At 38.4% G+C, this 19,130-nt stretch overlaps 1 protein-coding gene across 3 annotated transcripts in view; it reads left to right on the top strand.

Moving 5' to 3' along the window:
- Positions 1-19,130, top strand: part of ADCY7 (adenylate cyclase 7) — a 64,345-nt gene that overhangs the window by 39,380 nt on the left and 5,835 nt on the right. For all 3 annotated transcript variants that reach the window (XM_062007115.1, XM_062007118.1, XM_062007116.1), the window contains exons 8-22: positions 2,004-2,131; positions 2,363-2,521; positions 6,007-6,139; positions 7,374-7,559; positions 8,465-8,508; positions 9,332-9,412; positions 10,400-10,472; positions 10,995-11,092; positions 11,787-11,871; positions 13,427-13,564; positions 14,722-14,784; positions 15,331-15,369; positions 16,729-16,892; positions 18,085-18,166; positions 18,695-18,850. In XM_062007115.1, coding sequence (XP_061863099.1) covers positions 2,004-2,131; positions 2,363-2,521; positions 6,007-6,139; positions 7,374-7,559; positions 8,465-8,508; positions 9,332-9,412; positions 10,400-10,472; positions 10,995-11,092; positions 11,787-11,871; positions 13,427-13,564; positions 14,722-14,784; positions 15,331-15,369; positions 16,729-16,892; positions 18,085-18,166; positions 18,695-18,850 — 1,629 coding nt within the window. The remainder of the gene's footprint in view (positions 1-2,003; positions 2,132-2,362; positions 2,522-6,006; positions 6,140-7,373; positions 7,560-8,464; positions 8,509-9,331; positions 9,413-10,399; positions 10,473-10,994; positions 11,093-11,786; positions 11,872-13,426; positions 13,565-14,721; positions 14,785-15,330; positions 15,370-16,728; positions 16,893-18,084; positions 18,167-18,694; positions 18,851-19,130) is intronic.

Genomic DNA, 19,130 nt, shown 5'->3' with positions numbered 1-19,130 from the left:
CTGGTGCTTAAAACTGCAAGTACTGGCAAATAAGTGTATTGTAATTGTACTGATGTGATGCAGCTGTTAAGAACACACAGAGTCAGTCATGTCATCATAGTTGCCACAAGCTTTTTATGCCAAAATAGTCACAGACATTTGGTTTCTTGTGTTTTTTTATTGTTCCTCAGAAACATAGCAAAGATCCCAGATTTTGGGTGATGTGGTTTCATTTCTCTCTCCTGTCTGTAAATGGCACTGTTTAAAAAAAGGTCTGGATTTAGTGAGTCAGGGCTCTTGCAGCTCTGTGGTTGAGTTGTAAGAAGAGATTCCTGCTTTTAATGTTATTTTTATTCTGCCGGGGGTATATTCTCAGTCATCATTTCCATGATGTAAACATGTTGTAGGCTACAATTTACTGATTAAAAGTTGATGGCTAACCTGGACACCAAACTGGATACTGGTCTAACAAGTCTAATCTAGGGCCAGGTTTACCTGCTGATCTCTGGAGCCGAAGCACGGAGCTATCTGAGCTTGTCACTTGCTGTGATGCTCAGAACCCACTGGATGGCTTAAGATGGTGAACGATGGATCTTCTCTTAAGGCTTTCACTGATGAGGGAGAACAGCTTAGTTTGATGAACTGCCACCGATTTGGGCTGATTTTGGAGCTGATTGAAGAATTGCTGGGCTGTTCTCACAGCAGCAAGGGCTGGGCAGCTGAAGGTGTCAGCTGGCCCAAATTAAGCCATCTCTCCTTATCCGTTAAACACTATACAGCCTTGCACAATTAGCCCTGGCTTACTTACAACCTTTGTAGTTAAAATTCTTCAACAAGTGTTGACAAGAGACAGTATGAGGAGCTCTTTACTCTTTCACTTTTCCCCTCTCCAGTCATGGGCAGCAGTATCCTCTGTTGCAGAGTTAGGAACAAGTTTTCTCCTGGCAGATAGTATTGTGGGGGTTTTTGTTAGTGCTAGCAAACTGCCTGCTTCCTCTTCACTCATATTTGAAACAAAAAAACAACCCCATTTTTTCTTCTGCTAAGCTATCAGGTTGGGCATCTTCATTTCTAACTGCTTCCTAACTTCATTCCTAAATGCTTTGGGGGTTGGACTGGATGATCTTTCAAGGTCCCTTCCTGTGATTCCTAAATTCTATGCAGATTTTGTGACATTGCACAATGTTACTTATGAGGCTGCCATGCAAAAATGGAAAAGGTGAACAAACTGCCTATAATTCAGGTGTTAATAAAGACAAATATTAAAAGATGGGTAAGTACATTTAATCCTTTAGATGGTAAATTTTGTGACAGGTTTATTTTTGATGACAGTTGCTGAATGGAACATGGTTCCAAGCACTAAGTCACAAACTAGAAAGGTGATTTTATTTCAGAAATGCTTGAAGTGTTCATTTCTGTTCTCTAGTGGGTAATAGTCAGGCATTTGGGTGTGGAAAAAGAGGAAGTAAGCTTTGTAGAATTATGGCATAGTTTTGGTTGGAAAAGACTTTTAAGATCACCAAGTCCAACCACTCACCTCACACTGCCAGGCCTATCACTAAACCATGTCCTTCAGCACCTCAGCTACATGGCTTTTAAATATCTCCAAGGATGGTGACTCTTCCACCTCGCTGGGCAACCTGTGCTGGTGTCTAATAACTTCCTCGGTGAAAAAGTTCTTTCTAATCAGCAATCTAAACCTCTTCTGGAGCAAGTTGAGGCCATTTCTTCTTATTCTATCACTCATTACTTGGGAGAACAGACTGACACTCACCTTGCTACCATCTCCTTTCAGGTAGTTGCAGAGAATGATGAGGTCTAACCTTACCCTCCCCCAGACTAAACACCTCCAGCTCCCTCAGCTGCTCCTCACAGGACTTGTTCTCTAGAACAACCTTTGCTTCAACAAGGACTGAATGAAGCCTGGTTTTCACAAAATGATATAGACAAGTCCTCTTTTTGGTGTCATTAGCCTACTTGCAGTTCATTTTTTCATGTTAAATCTGTTTCCCGTGATTTCATAGGAGAATGAATGCATGAGAATAAAAATCTTGGGGGACTGTTACTACTGTGTCTCGGGACTACCTGTGTCCTTACCAGTTCATGCCAGGAACTGTGTCAAAATGGGACTCGACATGTGTGAAGCAATAAAGTAAGTATAGCACAGAAGATTTTTTAATGTAGTTAGGCTGTGGTGATATTGAAGTCATTCTTAGTTTTCTTGTCAACATTCAAAGTGCAGTTATTAATTGTAAGCATTAGGTCATAAGTTTGTGTCTTGTCTTTGCACTAAATATATAACGAAACTAAACCTTGACAGATCTCCAGACGGAGCAAAAATCCAAAGTGTCACTTATGCTGTCATACCCTTTTCCCTCCACAGGCAAGTGAGAGAGGCCACAGGAGTGGATATCAACATGAGGGTTGGCATTCACTCTGGGAACGTGCTGTGCGGCGTGATCGGGCTCCGGAAGTGGCAGTACGACGTGTGGTCGCACGACGTGTCCCTGGCCAACCGCATGGAGTCGGCGGGAGTGCCGGGGTCAGCATCTTCCCCTCCCCCTCTCTGCTGACTCACTCTGTCCTCATGGCTTTCATAATCCTGCTTTATGGCTCTGGAATTTGTAACTGTACTGTGACATAAATGCTCGTAATGGGATGATGAAAATAGGACAAATGTGTGTTTACCAGAGCTGTAAAACGTTAATATTTTCTGATTCGGTTTTCAATAAACTATAAAATTCTATTCCTAGGCAAGTAAGTAACTGCTTTTTGACCTTCCCTTCATTGGAGGATGTTGTGCGTGATGTTGACTTCATTAATTCATGTTGTGCACAGGGCTAATTCTGTATTTGTACATTTAGCTAAAGCTAGATATGCTCTGTATGGCAACAAGGCTGAGATGCAGATGTACCTAGTGTTTTTGTTACTATATTGATCAGTCCCACTTGACTGGAACAACTCAGAAATGAAAATGAAGCCTGATGAGGAGCATCCAAGCAAGGAGAATTTGGAGCTGTTGGCTGTTGCTTATTCTGTTTGACATTTGTTATGGGCTGTAGAGGAAAGAAAGTGAGTGGTCCTGAGAAGAGCTGAGACAAAGCAATAATGTAATTTGCCACAAGCTACTCAGCAGTGCAGAGGACTGGATTTGAGGCTGATATTCATGCCAGCTTTTTAAAGATGCTTATTAAAAAGGACAAATGTAAACGTTTTTTAACAACACCAACATTTTGTGTTTTCCTCATTTAGGGAAGAAGTATACTTTGTTTTTTTTATTTTCTAAGTTGAACTTGGGGATTAATATTCAGCTAAGAAACTTTTTTTTGGTAGTCTACACTTAAAAAGACCTTATTAAGACTTTCCCTCTTTCCATTCCCAAATGAGGTCATGATTTTGTAGGTTATTGGTAGTCTGTGCAAGTTAGTACTTATACCAGTGTGGTTAATTTGTTTAAGCATTAAAGTAGTGGTTTCTTTTGGAAAGTGACTCTAACCAGTGACATAGGGTTTCTTATTATTTCTATGTCTTAGGCAGCTTTTAGGTATATGCTTGTGACTTAAAGATTAATTTCTGCAAAGTGATAAGAGGATAAGAATGTAAAATTATTTTCTTGTATTGATGACTGAAACAGAAAACTAACTGAAGCTCAGTTAACAGCTGCAATACCATCCAAGCTGAGCATTTTAGTGTATTGACTCAGCATGATTAAACAAGACTGCAGAGCTGTAAAGTTTCTTTTGTTGGTTAGCAAACAACAAGACTGAATATGGCATGAAAACACACTTTTCTTAGTCACATTTAGGACCATTGCCTAATCTTGAGAACTTTTATTATTCCATTATGCTCTTTGTGCTTATATTTGTTAATCTGGTAGAGAGTAAAGCTGGTTTAGGTTGGCAGGCTGGTTCAGAGCATTACACAGTGTTTCTTATATCTATTCATGTCCAGAAGTTTCTTATTGTGTGTTAAAAAGGTAGCCAGAGGAAGCCTTCCACTTATGGAAGACTGAGCCTCATAAGGAGGAGGGGTTTCTATTCATTATGCAAATATTATGTTATATTTGTCTCCTAGTCTGCAGAAAAAATGACCTGTCTGGGATTCCCAGTCCAATGTTAGCTTTGGAAGCAGAAGGTTTGTCCTTAGGAGCAGTTTGAGGTTTTTCTTTAAAAGAGGAAGTATGTATATGTCTGATTTCTGTATGTGAAGGCATTCTAAAGACTTTTGAAAATAAGCAAGAAAACTTCTAGCTTTATAAATATTTGATTTCCATTGGCAGAATGGCCTTGTTCATCATCTTTCTGGTTTTAAAAATGATTTGCATTCATAACAAATAAAAGGAAAAGGCAGACAGGACTAAGCATAAAGCCAAAATTGGAAACACACTTAGGACCAATTCTCTCTAATCTGTATATGCCTGGAAGATCAGCATACATTACTGTCAGGCCTGTTAGCATAGGAAATGGAGTGCAGTATGGTAGGTATTCTGTCCTAGCATAGGAAGTGCAAGAGTGCACGTTCCAGCTTGCCCTTGAGAGGCAGCTTCGGTGGCAGCAGCTGCTGGTTATGTGCTGACCCCAGAGCCCAGTCAGCATTAGGAACTGCTGAGAGTCATCAGCATAGGCATTGAAATGGAAAGAAGTTTGCGGTAAGATCTGAAATGTGCTGGGGCAGCGTGTGATTTGGGGAAGAGGAGAGAGGAAACTTGGTCAAATGGAAAAGGGTAGATAGTGAACAAAAGCATTGCTTTTTGAGAGCAGTGGAAAACCCCAGAAAACCTGCTGCAGTACATGACTGTTGTAAGGCTGGGTTAACACCTCAGTCCCTATGGAAGGAAATGATGCTTTAGAGCAAGCTTTAAAATCTCAGATTTGGAGGTTTGCCTTAACTGTAAAACTGCATAATCAGGGTAACAATTAAGAAAACTCATTTGTTTGAGACAATTAGCAGTAAACAAATACAACCCTGCATTCTCTGTATTCCAAAACTCTTATCTTTGGGCTCCAGAAGTATCAAGAAGTTTTTATTCTTCCTTGCAGGAAGCCGTGGCCAGTGGGCTCTGGCTCTTGACTAAATTATCTTTAGGCAAACCTACATACAGCATAAGGATATAGAGGCAGATGGACCAATGATCCCTTTGCTCTCTGTGGTCAGGCAGGAGTGCCGCACACTTTCAGCTCCCATTCTGGAAAGATTCTATGCCCAGCTCTTTGCTGATGGATTGTAGGACCAACAGCAGGGTGTTTAACCCTTCCACACCACGGTGAGAAAAGCTGTGGGAAGATAAACACTGAGAAAATAGAATATAAGAACAGCTATTGTATGAACATCCTTAAGTATCTTGTTGAGAAAGTCTATAGAAAGATATTAATCAAAAATTATATGAAAATACGTGATTCAAGATACTGAGATAAAATACATTTAAGGGAAAGTGTGAATGAGTACAGGAAGATACTAGCTGCTTCCCTGAGAAGTGAGTTGCTGTTGTTGCTGTGTTACACTCTCATCTGATTGTTTCAGTGAGACAGACTTTCAGAATTATTCTCCTAGTTGCCAAAAAACTTTTCCATCTTTTTCCCCTAGACTTTGTGCCCATTTCTTCCCTTCCTCATGCATTTCTAGTATAAGACAGTCCTCTCTTGTGTTTTGTTTGTGAGCTGTCCTTGCAGCTCTTGCCATCTGAAACAACTTGCCTGTGAGTCTGTCTTGTCTGTCAGATTTCCTTTGATCACGTTTCTTCTTGTTTCTTATATGTCTCTGCTTATTTCAATTTAGTTTTATACTGATAGTATCTGGTTCTAGGAAGAGTTTTTTAGCATACTTGCTATGAAAGCTGTGTGATTAAGAACTGCAATAAAGGATTGCAAGTACTTTTGTTAGGTACTGGCAGGACTTTGCAGTTGGCTGCCAAAGCACAAGATGTCTGAAAAGCAGAAATGTCAGCAGTAGCCATTAAAATGTAAATGAAATGCTTAATGTGACCTTTCTGTAAGTGTTTGGATCTCTTGCTCTTTCTCCCCTTCTCAGCCGTGTACACATCACTGAAGCAACATTAAATCACCTAGGCAAAGCGTATGAAGTAGAAGAAGGGAATGGACACCTAAGGGATCCTTACCTTGAATCCATGAATATCAAAACCTACTTAGTGGTTGATCCAAGGGTATGTGTCTGTTTTTAAACACTTATATTTGTTCAGATATATACATACATTGTAAGTACATAGGTCTCTGTGGTGCGTATCCATTTAAATTCAGGAACAGAGTTAAAGCATGGTAAGAGCCATCTAAGTAGCTTGGATTTGGGACTTCAGATCTGAAAGCATGTTCTACTGTTTTGTGACATGACACATAGTTTGAAGTATTATGCTGAAACCTCCTATGTGATCCACATAGAGTAAAAATAGGTATTTGACTGTATATTTGTGTGAAATTTGTCTCTCACAAATCCATGTCAAAAGGTGGGATGAAGTTGGGACAGAATACCTGTGCCACGTGGCCACTTTCAGATAAAATACTCCCCTTAAAATAGCTTGTGACGTCATCTTTCTCACTATCTTAGATGTGAGATTCACCTTTTCAAGTTGTAATGTTAGCAACTATCGGTTGCCACTTAAGTGCCTGTTAACTGCAAACACCTAGAGCGTTTCTATTTTTAATTGACTTGTAGTTGATGAGTAAAATATTTCAGAAGGAAAAAGAATGACAATAACTTCTTTCCTTCAGGATCTTTACAGGAAGGAACAGTACAGAGCCACTTTTAATTAGCAAGAATCTTACTTTTGTTGCCTGTTTTATGTACTCGGTATTGCAAACTCTCCTACATATACACAGCATATGTTCTCAGAATGAGGATCTAAGTCTGTTAAAATGATCACTTGAAGATATCTGTGAAATGTTAGAGGATAACCAGTCATTGATGTATCAGTTTATTCTGTAGTTTTGGCTTCCTTTTAGACCTTCCTTGTACACCTGTGACACAGGGATACAGTCCAATGTCAAGTCTGTAATTTGTGAGATCTTCTCCCAACCACTGTTTTGATATGCCCTAGCTCAGGAATTGGGAATCCTTGTACCCTGCTGTTGTGCTGACTGCAAGGAGATTGTATCTACTTGTAAGATCCTACCATCTCTTGCATCAGGAAGATTGAATGTTGCAGTGTTACAAGCAAAGGCTTGTAAAGGCAACTGAAGCAAATTCATTATGTCATGATTTTCTTTAGTTTGTGTTAATTAAATGAGATAAAGTAATCAAGGTTGGCTGACACATTGCTGCTGTGTTTACAATCTTCCTAAACAGCTAGATTGTGTAGTCCTAAAGTGCACAACTGCACAGAGCTTCATGTCTTTGTAATTTGTGTCATTTTCTGTTTTCCAAATGCGTGTGTTTTCCATCAGTCCAAACAATGTGTATCAAATAACCACCTCCCTAAAACAAGGGTGAATGATGGGCTGAAGATGCGAGCATCTGTTCGGATGACGCGTTATCTAGAGTCCTGGGGAGCAGCCAGGCCCTTTGCCCACCTCAACCACAGAGAAAGTGTGAGCAGTGACTCTTCAAGTTCACAAGGAAGGCGAAGAAGGGTAAGGTTGGAAGTAATGATTGTTATCATCCAATTGTAAACTGTTCTTCCTGTCTATGATGTGAAACTCGAGCTCTGTCATGGATTTGTGGCTGAATTTCTGTTATTACTCTTGGTGCTCTGTGTGCACACAGAACTTAAAAGGTATCTGCACAAGAGCTATTGCTGTCAGAACTTAACAGTATTCAAACTGCCAATCTCTAGCATGCCCTATTACTAGGAAACTTTAGAAGGAAAACTTCAAACCTATCTTTTTCTTCCTGATGTTTTTCTATCTTGGAATCCTGTTTGCTACACGTGGTTTGGAAAGAAGTTTATGTCAGCCTCTAGATGCACTCAACATTTACTTAAAATATATAGAAAATAAACAGTCCCTCTGCATGCTGGGCCTGCCACAGGATTTTAGCAGTAAAGAATTTTTAAGATGAAGAATTCTTAAGTTTCTTAAGATTTTAAAATTTAAGATAACTCATTTTTTTCCTCCCATCTGCTCTTCCTAAAAGCTGAAAGGAGGAGATGGGCATGCGTTCAGGTGTGCTTCTGGAAGGGCAGCAAGGCTGTGTTTCTCTCTGTGGACAGATAGCTGTCGTAGATTTTCAATTAAGTATCCACCCATACAGGTTTGTGGAAGTGGTTTCCCATTTACATGCCTCTGCTGATGTTAGTTATTTCAGTGTGTGGAGAGAAATAAGAGGGAGGATCTGTTCAATTATTTTTTAACTTTTTTTTTGGTCAGTAAATGCTCACTTGGTAAAGCAGAAAACATCCCTGGAAAGGGTTGATTTTGATAATCTGCTCTACTTGAGAATTGTTTTTGGATTTTATTTGTGAAGAAAACAGCTCTTGAGGTTTATTTCCAATAATTGTTTGAGTCTAGAACTTATTATTATTTCCTTCTTTATTTAGGAAATACCCTTGTGTTCCACTGGGCGACAGAGAACTTCCGATAGGTTTGTCAAGTGCTTTCTTTGTAAAAAACACATGATCCTATGCTCCCCTTGCAGTTCAGTTCAGTAAGCATGTGAACTTTTGGTTGATTAATCACTACATCTATGGTATTCCTGTATTAGAAAAGTTAAGCTAAATATTTGGCCTTCAGAAGGCTCCTCAATTCACATCTATATTGTTACCAGACTCTAAGAGGAGCTTCCTCCTACCCTCTTCATCTTACTGGCTCCTTAGTCTTTCAGGTTGCATTTTGCTTTATGGGCATGATGGAGGGGAGTAGTAAAGTAAGCCCTAAAGAGGTATGAAAAACAGACCCAGACACCTCAGATATTGTAGACATGTACATATTTTAAACACTTGTGCTGCATCAGCTTTTAGTTTTCTTAGTCTTATATCTAGATTTGTTTGTAAATATTATAGTACAAAATAAATGCAGTTTAACATAATGTTATAAATGAATGCATGTTCTATTTTACAAGCTGTGTCTTTGGGTAGCAGTATTAATGTGTGTCATGCAGGGTCATGAAAGAGTTGGCACTGTCTGTAGAAATGCTTAGTGGTACCTGTACCACCAAGTTAAGTAGGTGGGTAATTTTCACTTGTGAAACATTTGGCAAAATATTGCACTAAAAAATGCAGGATTTGCATAACTAGAGAAAGGCTTGGTAAAGTGCTTGGGAATGTGTATGTTTGTCAATTTGGAGCATTTGTGTTTAACTTTTCTCTGGTAAGTTTACCACACTTGTGCACTGGCAAGTATGATCCTCTGTAGCTGTTAATTGTTTCTGAATAGTGTTTGTAACATGGACTTTGTCTTGTTCTCAGAAATTCATCTCAGAAGGGGAGGATAGAGGAAGATATTTATGATGAAATGATGTCAACTATTGAGGGCCTCAGTTCAACTAAGTATGCAGTATTTTATTTTTATTCTTCATCTTCCAGAATCTGCTTCTCAAAAATCAAATTACTGAGGTTTTATCTTGTCTTTTGTTGGTTGGATGTTGGGCTTTTTTTAACTTAGGTTAGTTCCTTTTTGGTTTCAATTTGAACACAATGAGAGTAAGAAGCCAATGGTTAGTCTGGCTGTTCAGTGGGATATTGCAGCCTGAACTAGCAAAACTTACTGCTTTGTTTCTTATCACTGTCTGAAGTAATGAGGTGAACTGCAGTGTAGCACAGGATGAGAAGGTAATATTTGTGATCTGTTTATTAGAATAAGAAGTGTCAAGAAATGGGGTGTAGTCCTGAACAAAACCTATGTAGAAAATCAAAATACAGTTTTGGGGGTACAATAAAATTGCTTTAGTGGCCAGTCCACTGAAGGTGAATAGTCTGTCAGTAGCAGGTGGTGTATTTGGAACTATAATTACATTTAAAAAAGACAAAGGTAGGCAATGTTGTTGTCTCCTTGTTGTTTTTGTTTCTTTTTAAAGTGAAATAATTTAAAATTCTATCAAATGTGAAAGAATTTGAGAAGAAAAACTTTTCTTTCCTCTGAATTATAGGAAGGCTGTTGTCACTGTACCTCAGCTATGTCTGACATGGGCCTGATATTATTTAAGACAAGTTTTTGCAGATTGTCAGCCACTTCTAACATTTACTGTTATACTTTCCTATTTGTAAACCTCAAGGAAAGTCTGGGGCTACATTTTGCATGTCACTGGCAGACGCCGCTGTCTCTGAAAGTTCTGGTCCTGCCTGTCAGCTGCATAAAAATGTAACTGCACATTTGATGTGCTCTAAAATAGACAGACCTTGGAGAACTGTCGAATGTGTGTAAAACAGCAGCACTCTCAGCCTGTGTACTGTGGAGTCTCAACTATAAGGATGCTTTTGCACCCCTCTCCTTGGCCCATTGCGTGCATTTTGTAATGTGTATCTCTCTCAATGCAGTCCGTGGTGTGGCAAATCAGATGACTTCTGTGGATTCTCACTGATTTTTGCAGAACCTGGTCTTGAAAAAGAGGTTGGTAAGAGCAAAATAATCCTTTCTGATCTCTGATTTACACTTCAGAGCAGCATAAGAATGTATTTGAAACTATTTTCATTCTGAAACTAGATTCTGGAGGGGACTGCACACCCAAAGAGGTTTTTGGTAACTAATGGAAAGCAGATTTCATTATCTGAGTTGGCCATTCTTTCTTGCTAATGCTAAGTCTATAAAGTAAAGGAAATTGTCTCTAATCTGGGGTTAAATTCTTCCCATAAGGGAGTTACTAGGAGTTCTGTAGGTTGATTTGCTAGGTTATGTGCCATCTGTGAAATGCTGATTTATATTCCCAGTTGATTTCCCTCGAAGTTTGAAATTATCCTTTGTTGAGAGATGTTCAAGTTAATTTTACTTGGTGCTTCTCTTCTGTTCTCTTTTTGTTCTATGCATACTTTTAGTAGTGCAGTATAAATTTGTATATCTATGTAACAACAAAAATGTAACAGAGCTTTGTATAAAACCTGAAGATTCCTTAAAACTGATTCTAATCTGTTTCAGTATCGCACCATTCCCATTCTAAAACTGAAGAGTTACTTTGTGTGTGCCAGTTTTGTGTTCCTCTGTATATTCCTCATACAGATGTTTATAATGCCAAAGTAAGTGTCACTATTTTAATAGTTTATCATTCAAATTAACCAAGAACTAAAATGAAACTCGTGCATGAAACCTTAAGTTAATGTCTTGTGGAGTTTCTGAGGGTTTAAGTTTAGGAAACATACACCTCCTAGGACTAATTTATCCCTTAATAAAGGAATGCTGTCATGTTGTTGGCATAAGAGCCCAGATATCAATATTAAAATTAACCAGAAATATTCTTTAATATTGTACTTGCTTAGTCCATACAGGGAGATGATCAGCTAAGTGAGAAATACTGTTCTGAAAGAATAGTTGGCTATAAGCACGTTGAGTGAGCAATAGAAAAATGAGATTAGCTGGTTAAAATATTCTCAGTGATCCTTTTATCTGCAGATACAACTTTCAGCTTCTAATACCTCCGAGAAAGCAGATGTCTGATGATTCTGAAATTTGGGGCATATTTGTTTTTCATTGCTGTTGCAGTGCAATTTCCATGTGGTTTATGCATGGGATGGTGGTTCAGACTGTTAGAGGAGATATAGTGTTTGTGCAAGAAAGTGACAATAACCTTTGCAGTATTGTAGTCTTCTAGTACTATTAGAAAAAAAAAATCTATTTAAATTTAGAGAAATGCTGTTAGCAAACTTTAATCTGAATTATAGTTTGAAACTTTTTTTTTGTTTAACACTGGCTTGTTTCATGCCTTCTGTTTAGAACAGCAAAACTGGGAATTTCCTTTGGCATTGTTGCAGCCATCATTGTACTTATTTTGTTTGTGTGCTTTGCTGAGAAATGTCTGGTAAGTTTATTAAAACAGAGTTTCTTGGTTTTTCAAAACTGATGGCTGTAATTCAGCAACTTGGTCAGTCATTTAGGATAGTGAACAGTTAATTTCAGTAGGAGTTAAAGAGCCTTGGATCTCAGGTTATGAGATTTCATTGCCTGAAACAGATATTTGTGTCTGAAAATTCTTGCTATGTCAGAATCATCTGGGTGCTGGAACAGATGGTTGGAAGAGAAGAGGAAGACATTAAGACTTCCTGGGTAGCCTTGGTTTTGTATTTGTCCTCACTAGTAATTTGGGTTGTAAATCCTGATATTTCCTATACTGGAAATAATATTAAAATAAAAATAAATTTGAATGCAAGATTAGTTTTCATAATCATTTATAAAGCCTCATGAAAATTACAAACATATGAATAATTTATTGGCAGCAATTTCATAGCTGTTAGAATTCCAATTTCACCATTGCATCAATTAGGACACTTTGCATTTGTAGTTCAATTACCTTTGCATTAATAAATGTATGCAATTACTGTTTAAAAATACATAGGGGCATAGAGTTCAACAATACCCAATTGAAGTCCTTCTCCAGTCCAAGAACTATCTGGAAGCAGGAGTGGGAGAGGGAATGGATTTTAAAGCGTTCCTTACACTCATCAAATCAATGTGCAAGCCCAAGGGAGGGAATTCTGAAGTCAGTGGAGATCATGCTACCCATCATCTTATTGCAGAGTAGTGATGGTGATGCTACAGAAAGGATTAGTCTCTTACAGAGCCAGGTTCAAGTTGTGTGAAAGGGAAAGAGACAAAAATGAATTGCACTTTGTACGTGGGAAAAAGTTTTATGATAGATAAAGTACAGACAGATAGTATGTATCTATTTTATGTGTCTATGGTGTTAATATGTATGACTGGATGGATTTATAGATATGTGTGTACATATATATATAGTCTGTGGTGAGGGGGAGAAAGAGAGATGTGTGTATGTGTGCATGGATGGTTTCTACATGTGGAAGAACACATGGGAAAAAGAAAATTCCAAGATAGCAATTGCATCAGATTTGAGTTTTATGCTGGGAATGTTTTGGTATAAAACCCTTGAATGATGCTTACAGCTGTTAAAAGCATATGCTTCACTGGGTATTTTCCCTATAGCAACAAATGGAGGATATTAGGATGGCAGGAAATGGTACTGTCTGTGATTGGTTTCCATTTAGTCCTCTGAAAATGTAGTTCCATATTTAACGTTGTAGCTCTGCAACTAAAAAATACAACATAGCTTGTGCTATAATTTAGTAATGTTTCTTTAGAACTCTCAGACTGTAGTTTTGTATTTTTAAAGCAGAAATTCTGAAAATTTTATCAGCTGGACTCTTTGAAACAAGGCTCTGCTTTCAGTTGTAGAGAGAGGGGCTTTAGGCATTTCATCTGAATGACAAGATTCAGAATTCTAAATTGGGACTCCACTGAAGACTTTTGGCACTCTCTTGCAGGGAAAAAGTGTATTTAAAAATATTTCTTCTCATATATGTGTTACCCCTGTTACTGAAACCAAGCAATTTTGTTTGCAGAAGTGCTGCTCAGAACAGTGGCCTTTCCTGAACCATCTTTGTGCTGTTTCAGAAAAGGTGGAAACAATGCCTTTACTTAGGGTTCCTTTAGCAGTCATCACTATAGGTGCCTTGCTGATTATAGCCATTTTTAATTTGGTAAGTAATCACATTCTTTTTATTCTGGTAATTTTCTGTAATGGCCACAGTTTAAGTAACTTCCTGTATTCTTGTCGTCAAGTACCTCGCTTTTTGCTGCTTTTTCTAATGTCTGATTTGCAGCATGAGTTGATTTCCACAAGGATAATTCACAGTGTCATGTAAAAACATTAAAAGTAAAATCTCCCAGTTGGTAGAACTGAAAGTCCATGTGACAGACCTGAGTGCTAGCTTACACCTCCTTTTCTTGCTTTCAAGATGGCATTTATAATTGCTATTGATTGTAACCTCACTAAGATGGTCATCCATTTTTTAAAATGTGGGTTTACATGTCTGGCTGTAACAGGCAGAATTTTTAAGCAGTTTCCTGTGCTATTTGCACTGGCTAACAATAATGCAGCTGGGGAGGGAAGCTTGGCTCTCTGAACACCAGATAGTTGTGGGTATTTACTGTTAGACTAAGATGCAAATGGTGTCTGTTTTTCAACTGTAGTTTGAATATTGTATTGCACCTGCAGTCCTCACTTATCTTTGAAAACCAACCAATCCTTTGGAGTAACTTCATACTCAAGACCACTCTGCTGTGGTTTTCTTAAACAAGGTGAATGTGACACATCATGTTAACTGTTAAACCTATCTGATAGCTAGCTACTAAAAGTGATGCCCTCTGATCCCATGTGCTTGGTCTGCCATTGTTCCAAAAGCTATACTGCAGAAGCAGCTTAATTTTCTTTGTAGGGTTGTTCTGCTGGCTTAGGTCCTTGAATTGACTCATAGCTGTGTCATGTGAACACTGCCCAAGACAGCCACTGAGATCAGCAGCTGTGAAGCTGGGATGTGAGGCAGAACCACACATTGGTGCCCATTGGCTATTGGAGTAGCATAACCATGATGGCAAAATTCACCCTGAATTAAAAGACAAGCAACTAAACACTGGCCAGTTTTAACCTTCTTGTACCTTGTGTGTGCATATATATGTTTAATATAACTATATGGGATATCACTGCATCTCAACATTTCTATTGCAGTAGCATTGAAAGGGAAACTAGATCAGGAATCATTGTATAGTATATGGAGAAAAAGCCTTGAGGATAGTGAGTACCTGCTAACAACTGTGGTGGTTTTGTTGTTGTTTTTTTTTTCCCCAATAACTCAAGACCACTGAAAAGAACACAGTTGCAAACTTTACTGGATCAAGTGACCTGGGTGCTACCGCCTCTGTGAGTATTGTCTTCATTTTTAAGATGAAAATGAAATTAATTTTGATATCTCACCATCTTTTTATAAAGAGAATAAAGCTTGTTGAACACAAAGATATACTCGTGCCAAAAGGCAGTTCCAGGCATATTTTCTGTCTTTAGCTATGTCTTTCTGTGCACCTTCTAGGGATTTTCCAAAGTCAGGAGTACTCATGGGTAGGGCTGAGGTTTTGGCTTATTTTGGTTACTCGGCTCTTTTGGAAGGTGTTCTCTAGCATTTCTGTAAGGACAGATTCAGCACTTGGAATTTACCCAAAAGGATTTCTTCTGAGGGATTAATTTATCTCTTTAATTCCAAAGTAGCATTCTATTTTGACATCATCCAAATGTTTGGGATGCTCCTTTGACCCTGGCCACCCCTTTAGGTGATGAACATTTTATAAACAGTGCAGAGCAGGTTGTGTGAGGACCCTTTCATTCAATTCCTTATGAAAAATGGTGTTACACATGTATTACACAAGTGGTACTCATCTGTTAATTTTCTGTTCTTGCATGTGTGTAAATCAGCCTTTTGGAAACACAACTCAATCCTGCGTTGAGGAAACTGTAAGTAGTGAATGAATACATGTTACTTTAAAACCCAGACTGTTGAATATTGTGTATATTACTGACAACTGGCAGGTTCTGTTGCCAAATAAAATAACTTTTTTACGTGTCTGACAGCAGAAAAGTTCTTCATGAAGTGAGATGTATCAGCTGCTGCTGCTGTGCTGAATAAAGTTTGGCTTTACAATTTTTTGACATTTCAGACTTAGAGGTAGATACAAAACTTTGAGTAAAGCATTAGAATGGGATAATGTTTATGTTTGAGAGATGAGAGCTGTGCTTGCAAGTATCCCACTAAATATTTTGGTAGTGAAAGGCCTCAAATGGCCATGAGACCTATGGCCACACTACATGGTGGCTTCTTTTTCAGAGGTTTAGTTTCAGGTTGAAGGTTTATAACTGTTTATTACCTTTTGGAGGTTAGACTCAAGGCCTTTAGGATGTCTGAATTCATGTAATACATCACCACATGGGTTCTGATCCTGAGTTGCCCCATAAATGCTTCTGGTTTCATCAACTTCAGCAAAAATGTTAATTCTTTAACTAAAAATGTCTCAGATCTGAGGTGGGTCTGTGCTATTATGGGAGAAGAACTGTGCTTTGTACATAATAACAAAACTTTGGAGGAGCAGAAGCTGGAGTGGTTTGGGAGTTGTTTGCAGGCTGAAGTATTCTAGCTCAGCATCACCTGTGCCCCTGGCTGCACAGCATACTTTGTACATGTGGCAGTTCTAGTGCTCACAGCTGCCCTTGGGCACTGTGCCTGAGCTGAGATTCCTCTGGGAGAGTTTTCAGTAGTTCCATTGGATCATGGCTCTGGCTTGATAATGCTTATTAGCATCAAAGCTCTTATGAAGGAGCTATGTCTGAGGCTGGTCATGGTCTTCACATGTTGCAGGTGGGGGAGATGGGAATGTGGTATCTGCTTAAGGTTACAAAGGGGAAGCACTGCAAAAATAGGACCAAAAGGCTGAAGTTTCTGGTTCAGAGCCTTTTCACTGGACTATGAACCTATTTTAGGTTAGTCTTGAACTTTAAATAAGTTGTTTGTTTAAATTAACAGACTTCAGAAGATCTCAGCACACTTGAGTTTTTATGTGATGCTGTTTATGTTGGTGTGATGCTTTTTGTTTAGATCTTTTTGCTTGTGTTTAAAAATTAGCAAAGTAAACAAAAAAAGGTATATTCAGCCTTTTAGTGCAATTAAAAATAAAGCTTGAAGTGTATTTGGAAGAACTTGCAACCACTTGCTATTTAAATCACCATGATTGTGAACTTAGAGCATTTGTGATGGTTTGATAGTGTCTTTGGCATAAAGCCTGAATAATGCAACTGCTCTTTAAATTCTTCTTCTTACAGTATTATGCTTACTGCTGCATCTTGGGGTTCATTGCTTGCTCGGTATTTCTTCAAATGAGCTTCGAACTCAAAGTTCTCCTCCTGTCCATTGCTGTGACTGTATACCTCATCATTTTTAATACCCTTCAGCACAGAGACATGAGCTTCTCTGGCAACAGTACCAGGTGCAGTGTAAAGTTTCTTATAATTGACAACAATGTCTCATTAAAGGAGATGGTAGATTTTTGTATACTTGCTAGAGTATTGACATATCAATATGATGTAAGTTAGATGTTACAAACCTTTCTGTGAAATTGGTGGCATGAAAATCATCTGAGACCAGATCACTCTTTTTGTTTTTTAAAGGAAGTGTGTTTTCTGAAAAGCTCTGTAAAGTGGCTGCTGAGATCCCTGGAAGCTTAGCTTACATTAGAGACCAGGGGGTAGAATATTAATGTCATAATATGGTTGATTTTCTGTTGAAATCTGAAGAAAAGCTTTGCTAGAAGTCTGATGTTCAAACTGTGCTTGTGAGACTCTGCTAGTCTCGTGAACTCTTCGTTTACTTACCTCACTAACTGCACATATTCTGGAAAGCATCAACAAGTCACCCAATCTAAGGGAGGAAGCTATAAAAATACTTAAATCATATGGCAGGATTTTTACTGTTCAGTTGTCAGTGTCTCTCAGATCCTCAACATAGTCTCATGGCCGAAGATTAGGATAAATTTATGTTGCAGAGGCTAACTGAGCTGTCAGCACAGCTTGAAGAAGCCTAAATGGGCTCTTAATGTAGCCTCTTAATCCTAGGTTATTCATGTAATGAGAATTTAGCTCGATGCATTTATTAAAGTTATTAGATGTGGCGAGACAGACTGATCTTACTATGAAAAAGGAGTAGGGTCTCAGACTTCTGTGGAACTGTAGACAGGTGGGATTTAATGAGTGGCCTTGTTTTGGAAATTCAGGCTTTTATGTGCCATCATCTTTCCTTCCACAAGAAACAAAAGTTTCTGCACTTCGGTTTTTTGTTGGCTGTTTTCTGGTGGGGCAGTGCAATTAAGATGGCTCCACTAAAACAAAGCCATGTTTACTTGAACATCTCACTACAAAAGCTACTTGAAAAGGTTTCAGCACCCTTTTTGTCATTACCTGAAATGCAGTTCAAGTGTTGAAATGAGTAAGGATTCTTTCTGCTATTAGGATAGGACCTATAACCAGACAGCCACTGGCACAATTGAGCCATGGCATTGGTGGTACATGCCTGAGCAAAGACACCCTCGTCTGCTCTGCTCTTCTTCCCTTCCCCTCCAGCCCTTTATTGTGTGGATTTTCTTAAAGAATACAGATGACTTTGTATCATTTTCTTGTTTTCAGGCTTTTCATCAAAGAGCCGAGGATAATGACTAATTTATATCTGGTTCTGTTTTACATAACCCTAATTTTACTTGCAAAACAGGTATGTATTTGAAAGCAATAGGTTAGTTTGTACCTGCAAAAAATGGATTTAAATCAAATGCAAAAGTGTTGTTCATTGAAATTGTGCTCTAAATGAAAATATAACTTAAAATTTTTTTACATTCTTGTACTTAGTTGCAGATAATGTATTCACTTGTACTTAGAGATAATGCAGAAGTTTTTACTCTGAAAGGATGGGGAAGAACTCTTCAGTTCTTCCAGTGTGGACCTACATGTATTTGTATGTTAATATTCATTAGAAATCAAGGCAGTAATTCAAGGTAAAAATAATCACCATATTATTCAAATGTCATTTTGGTAAATACACCTGGTGGCACCCAAATGGCATTCATTCATACTGCTTCATATGTTTCTGACCTTTGTTCTCAAAGCCTGTTTTTCATAACTATATAAGGCTCAAAAGGCCTTGAAGAAGCTTTACTGGAACTACACTTTTTCAATAAATTGACTGCTACTGTTCAGAGGGACATTCTATGGATTTAACTTCTCGTCTTTGGTCCCTTTGCAGATTGACTATTACTGTCGACTGGATTGTCTGTGGAAGAATAAGTTTAAAAAAGAACATGAACAGTTTGAAACGATGGAGAATGTTAACAGGCTCCTGCTGGAAAATGTCCTTCCGGCACACGTTGCTGCGTATTTCATTGGTGAAAAACGAAATGAGGTATGTTTAATCTCCTGCCGTGTGAAGGACAGTCAGTTGGACTTCTGTGATGTAGAATGTCAGGCTGACAAGGACACAGAAGGCTTAGAGTTCTGCACTCCTTGTAGAGTTCTTGTATCCCAGGACCTTCAGAAAGCGAAGAATCTGCAATCCAGATGGCCCCCAAAAGTGCAAACTTTTAGCATCAGTCTCCAGAATATGTTTTTGGAATTGGGACTTTGGCTTCAGGACACAGTTTTGAGTTTGGCATCTCTCTGGGAAGCAGTAAATCCTTTAAAAA

This window comes from Colius striatus, chromosome 14 (assembly GCF_028858725.1).
Source record: "Colius striatus isolate bColStr4 chromosome 14, bColStr4.1.hap1, whole genome shotgun sequence".
NCBI classification, from domain to species: Eukaryota; Metazoa; Chordata; class Aves; order Coliiformes; family Coliidae; genus Colius; species Colius striatus.
The sequence above is the reverse complement of the archived record's forward strand: the minus strand, read 5'-3'. Positions and strand labels throughout refer to the sequence as shown.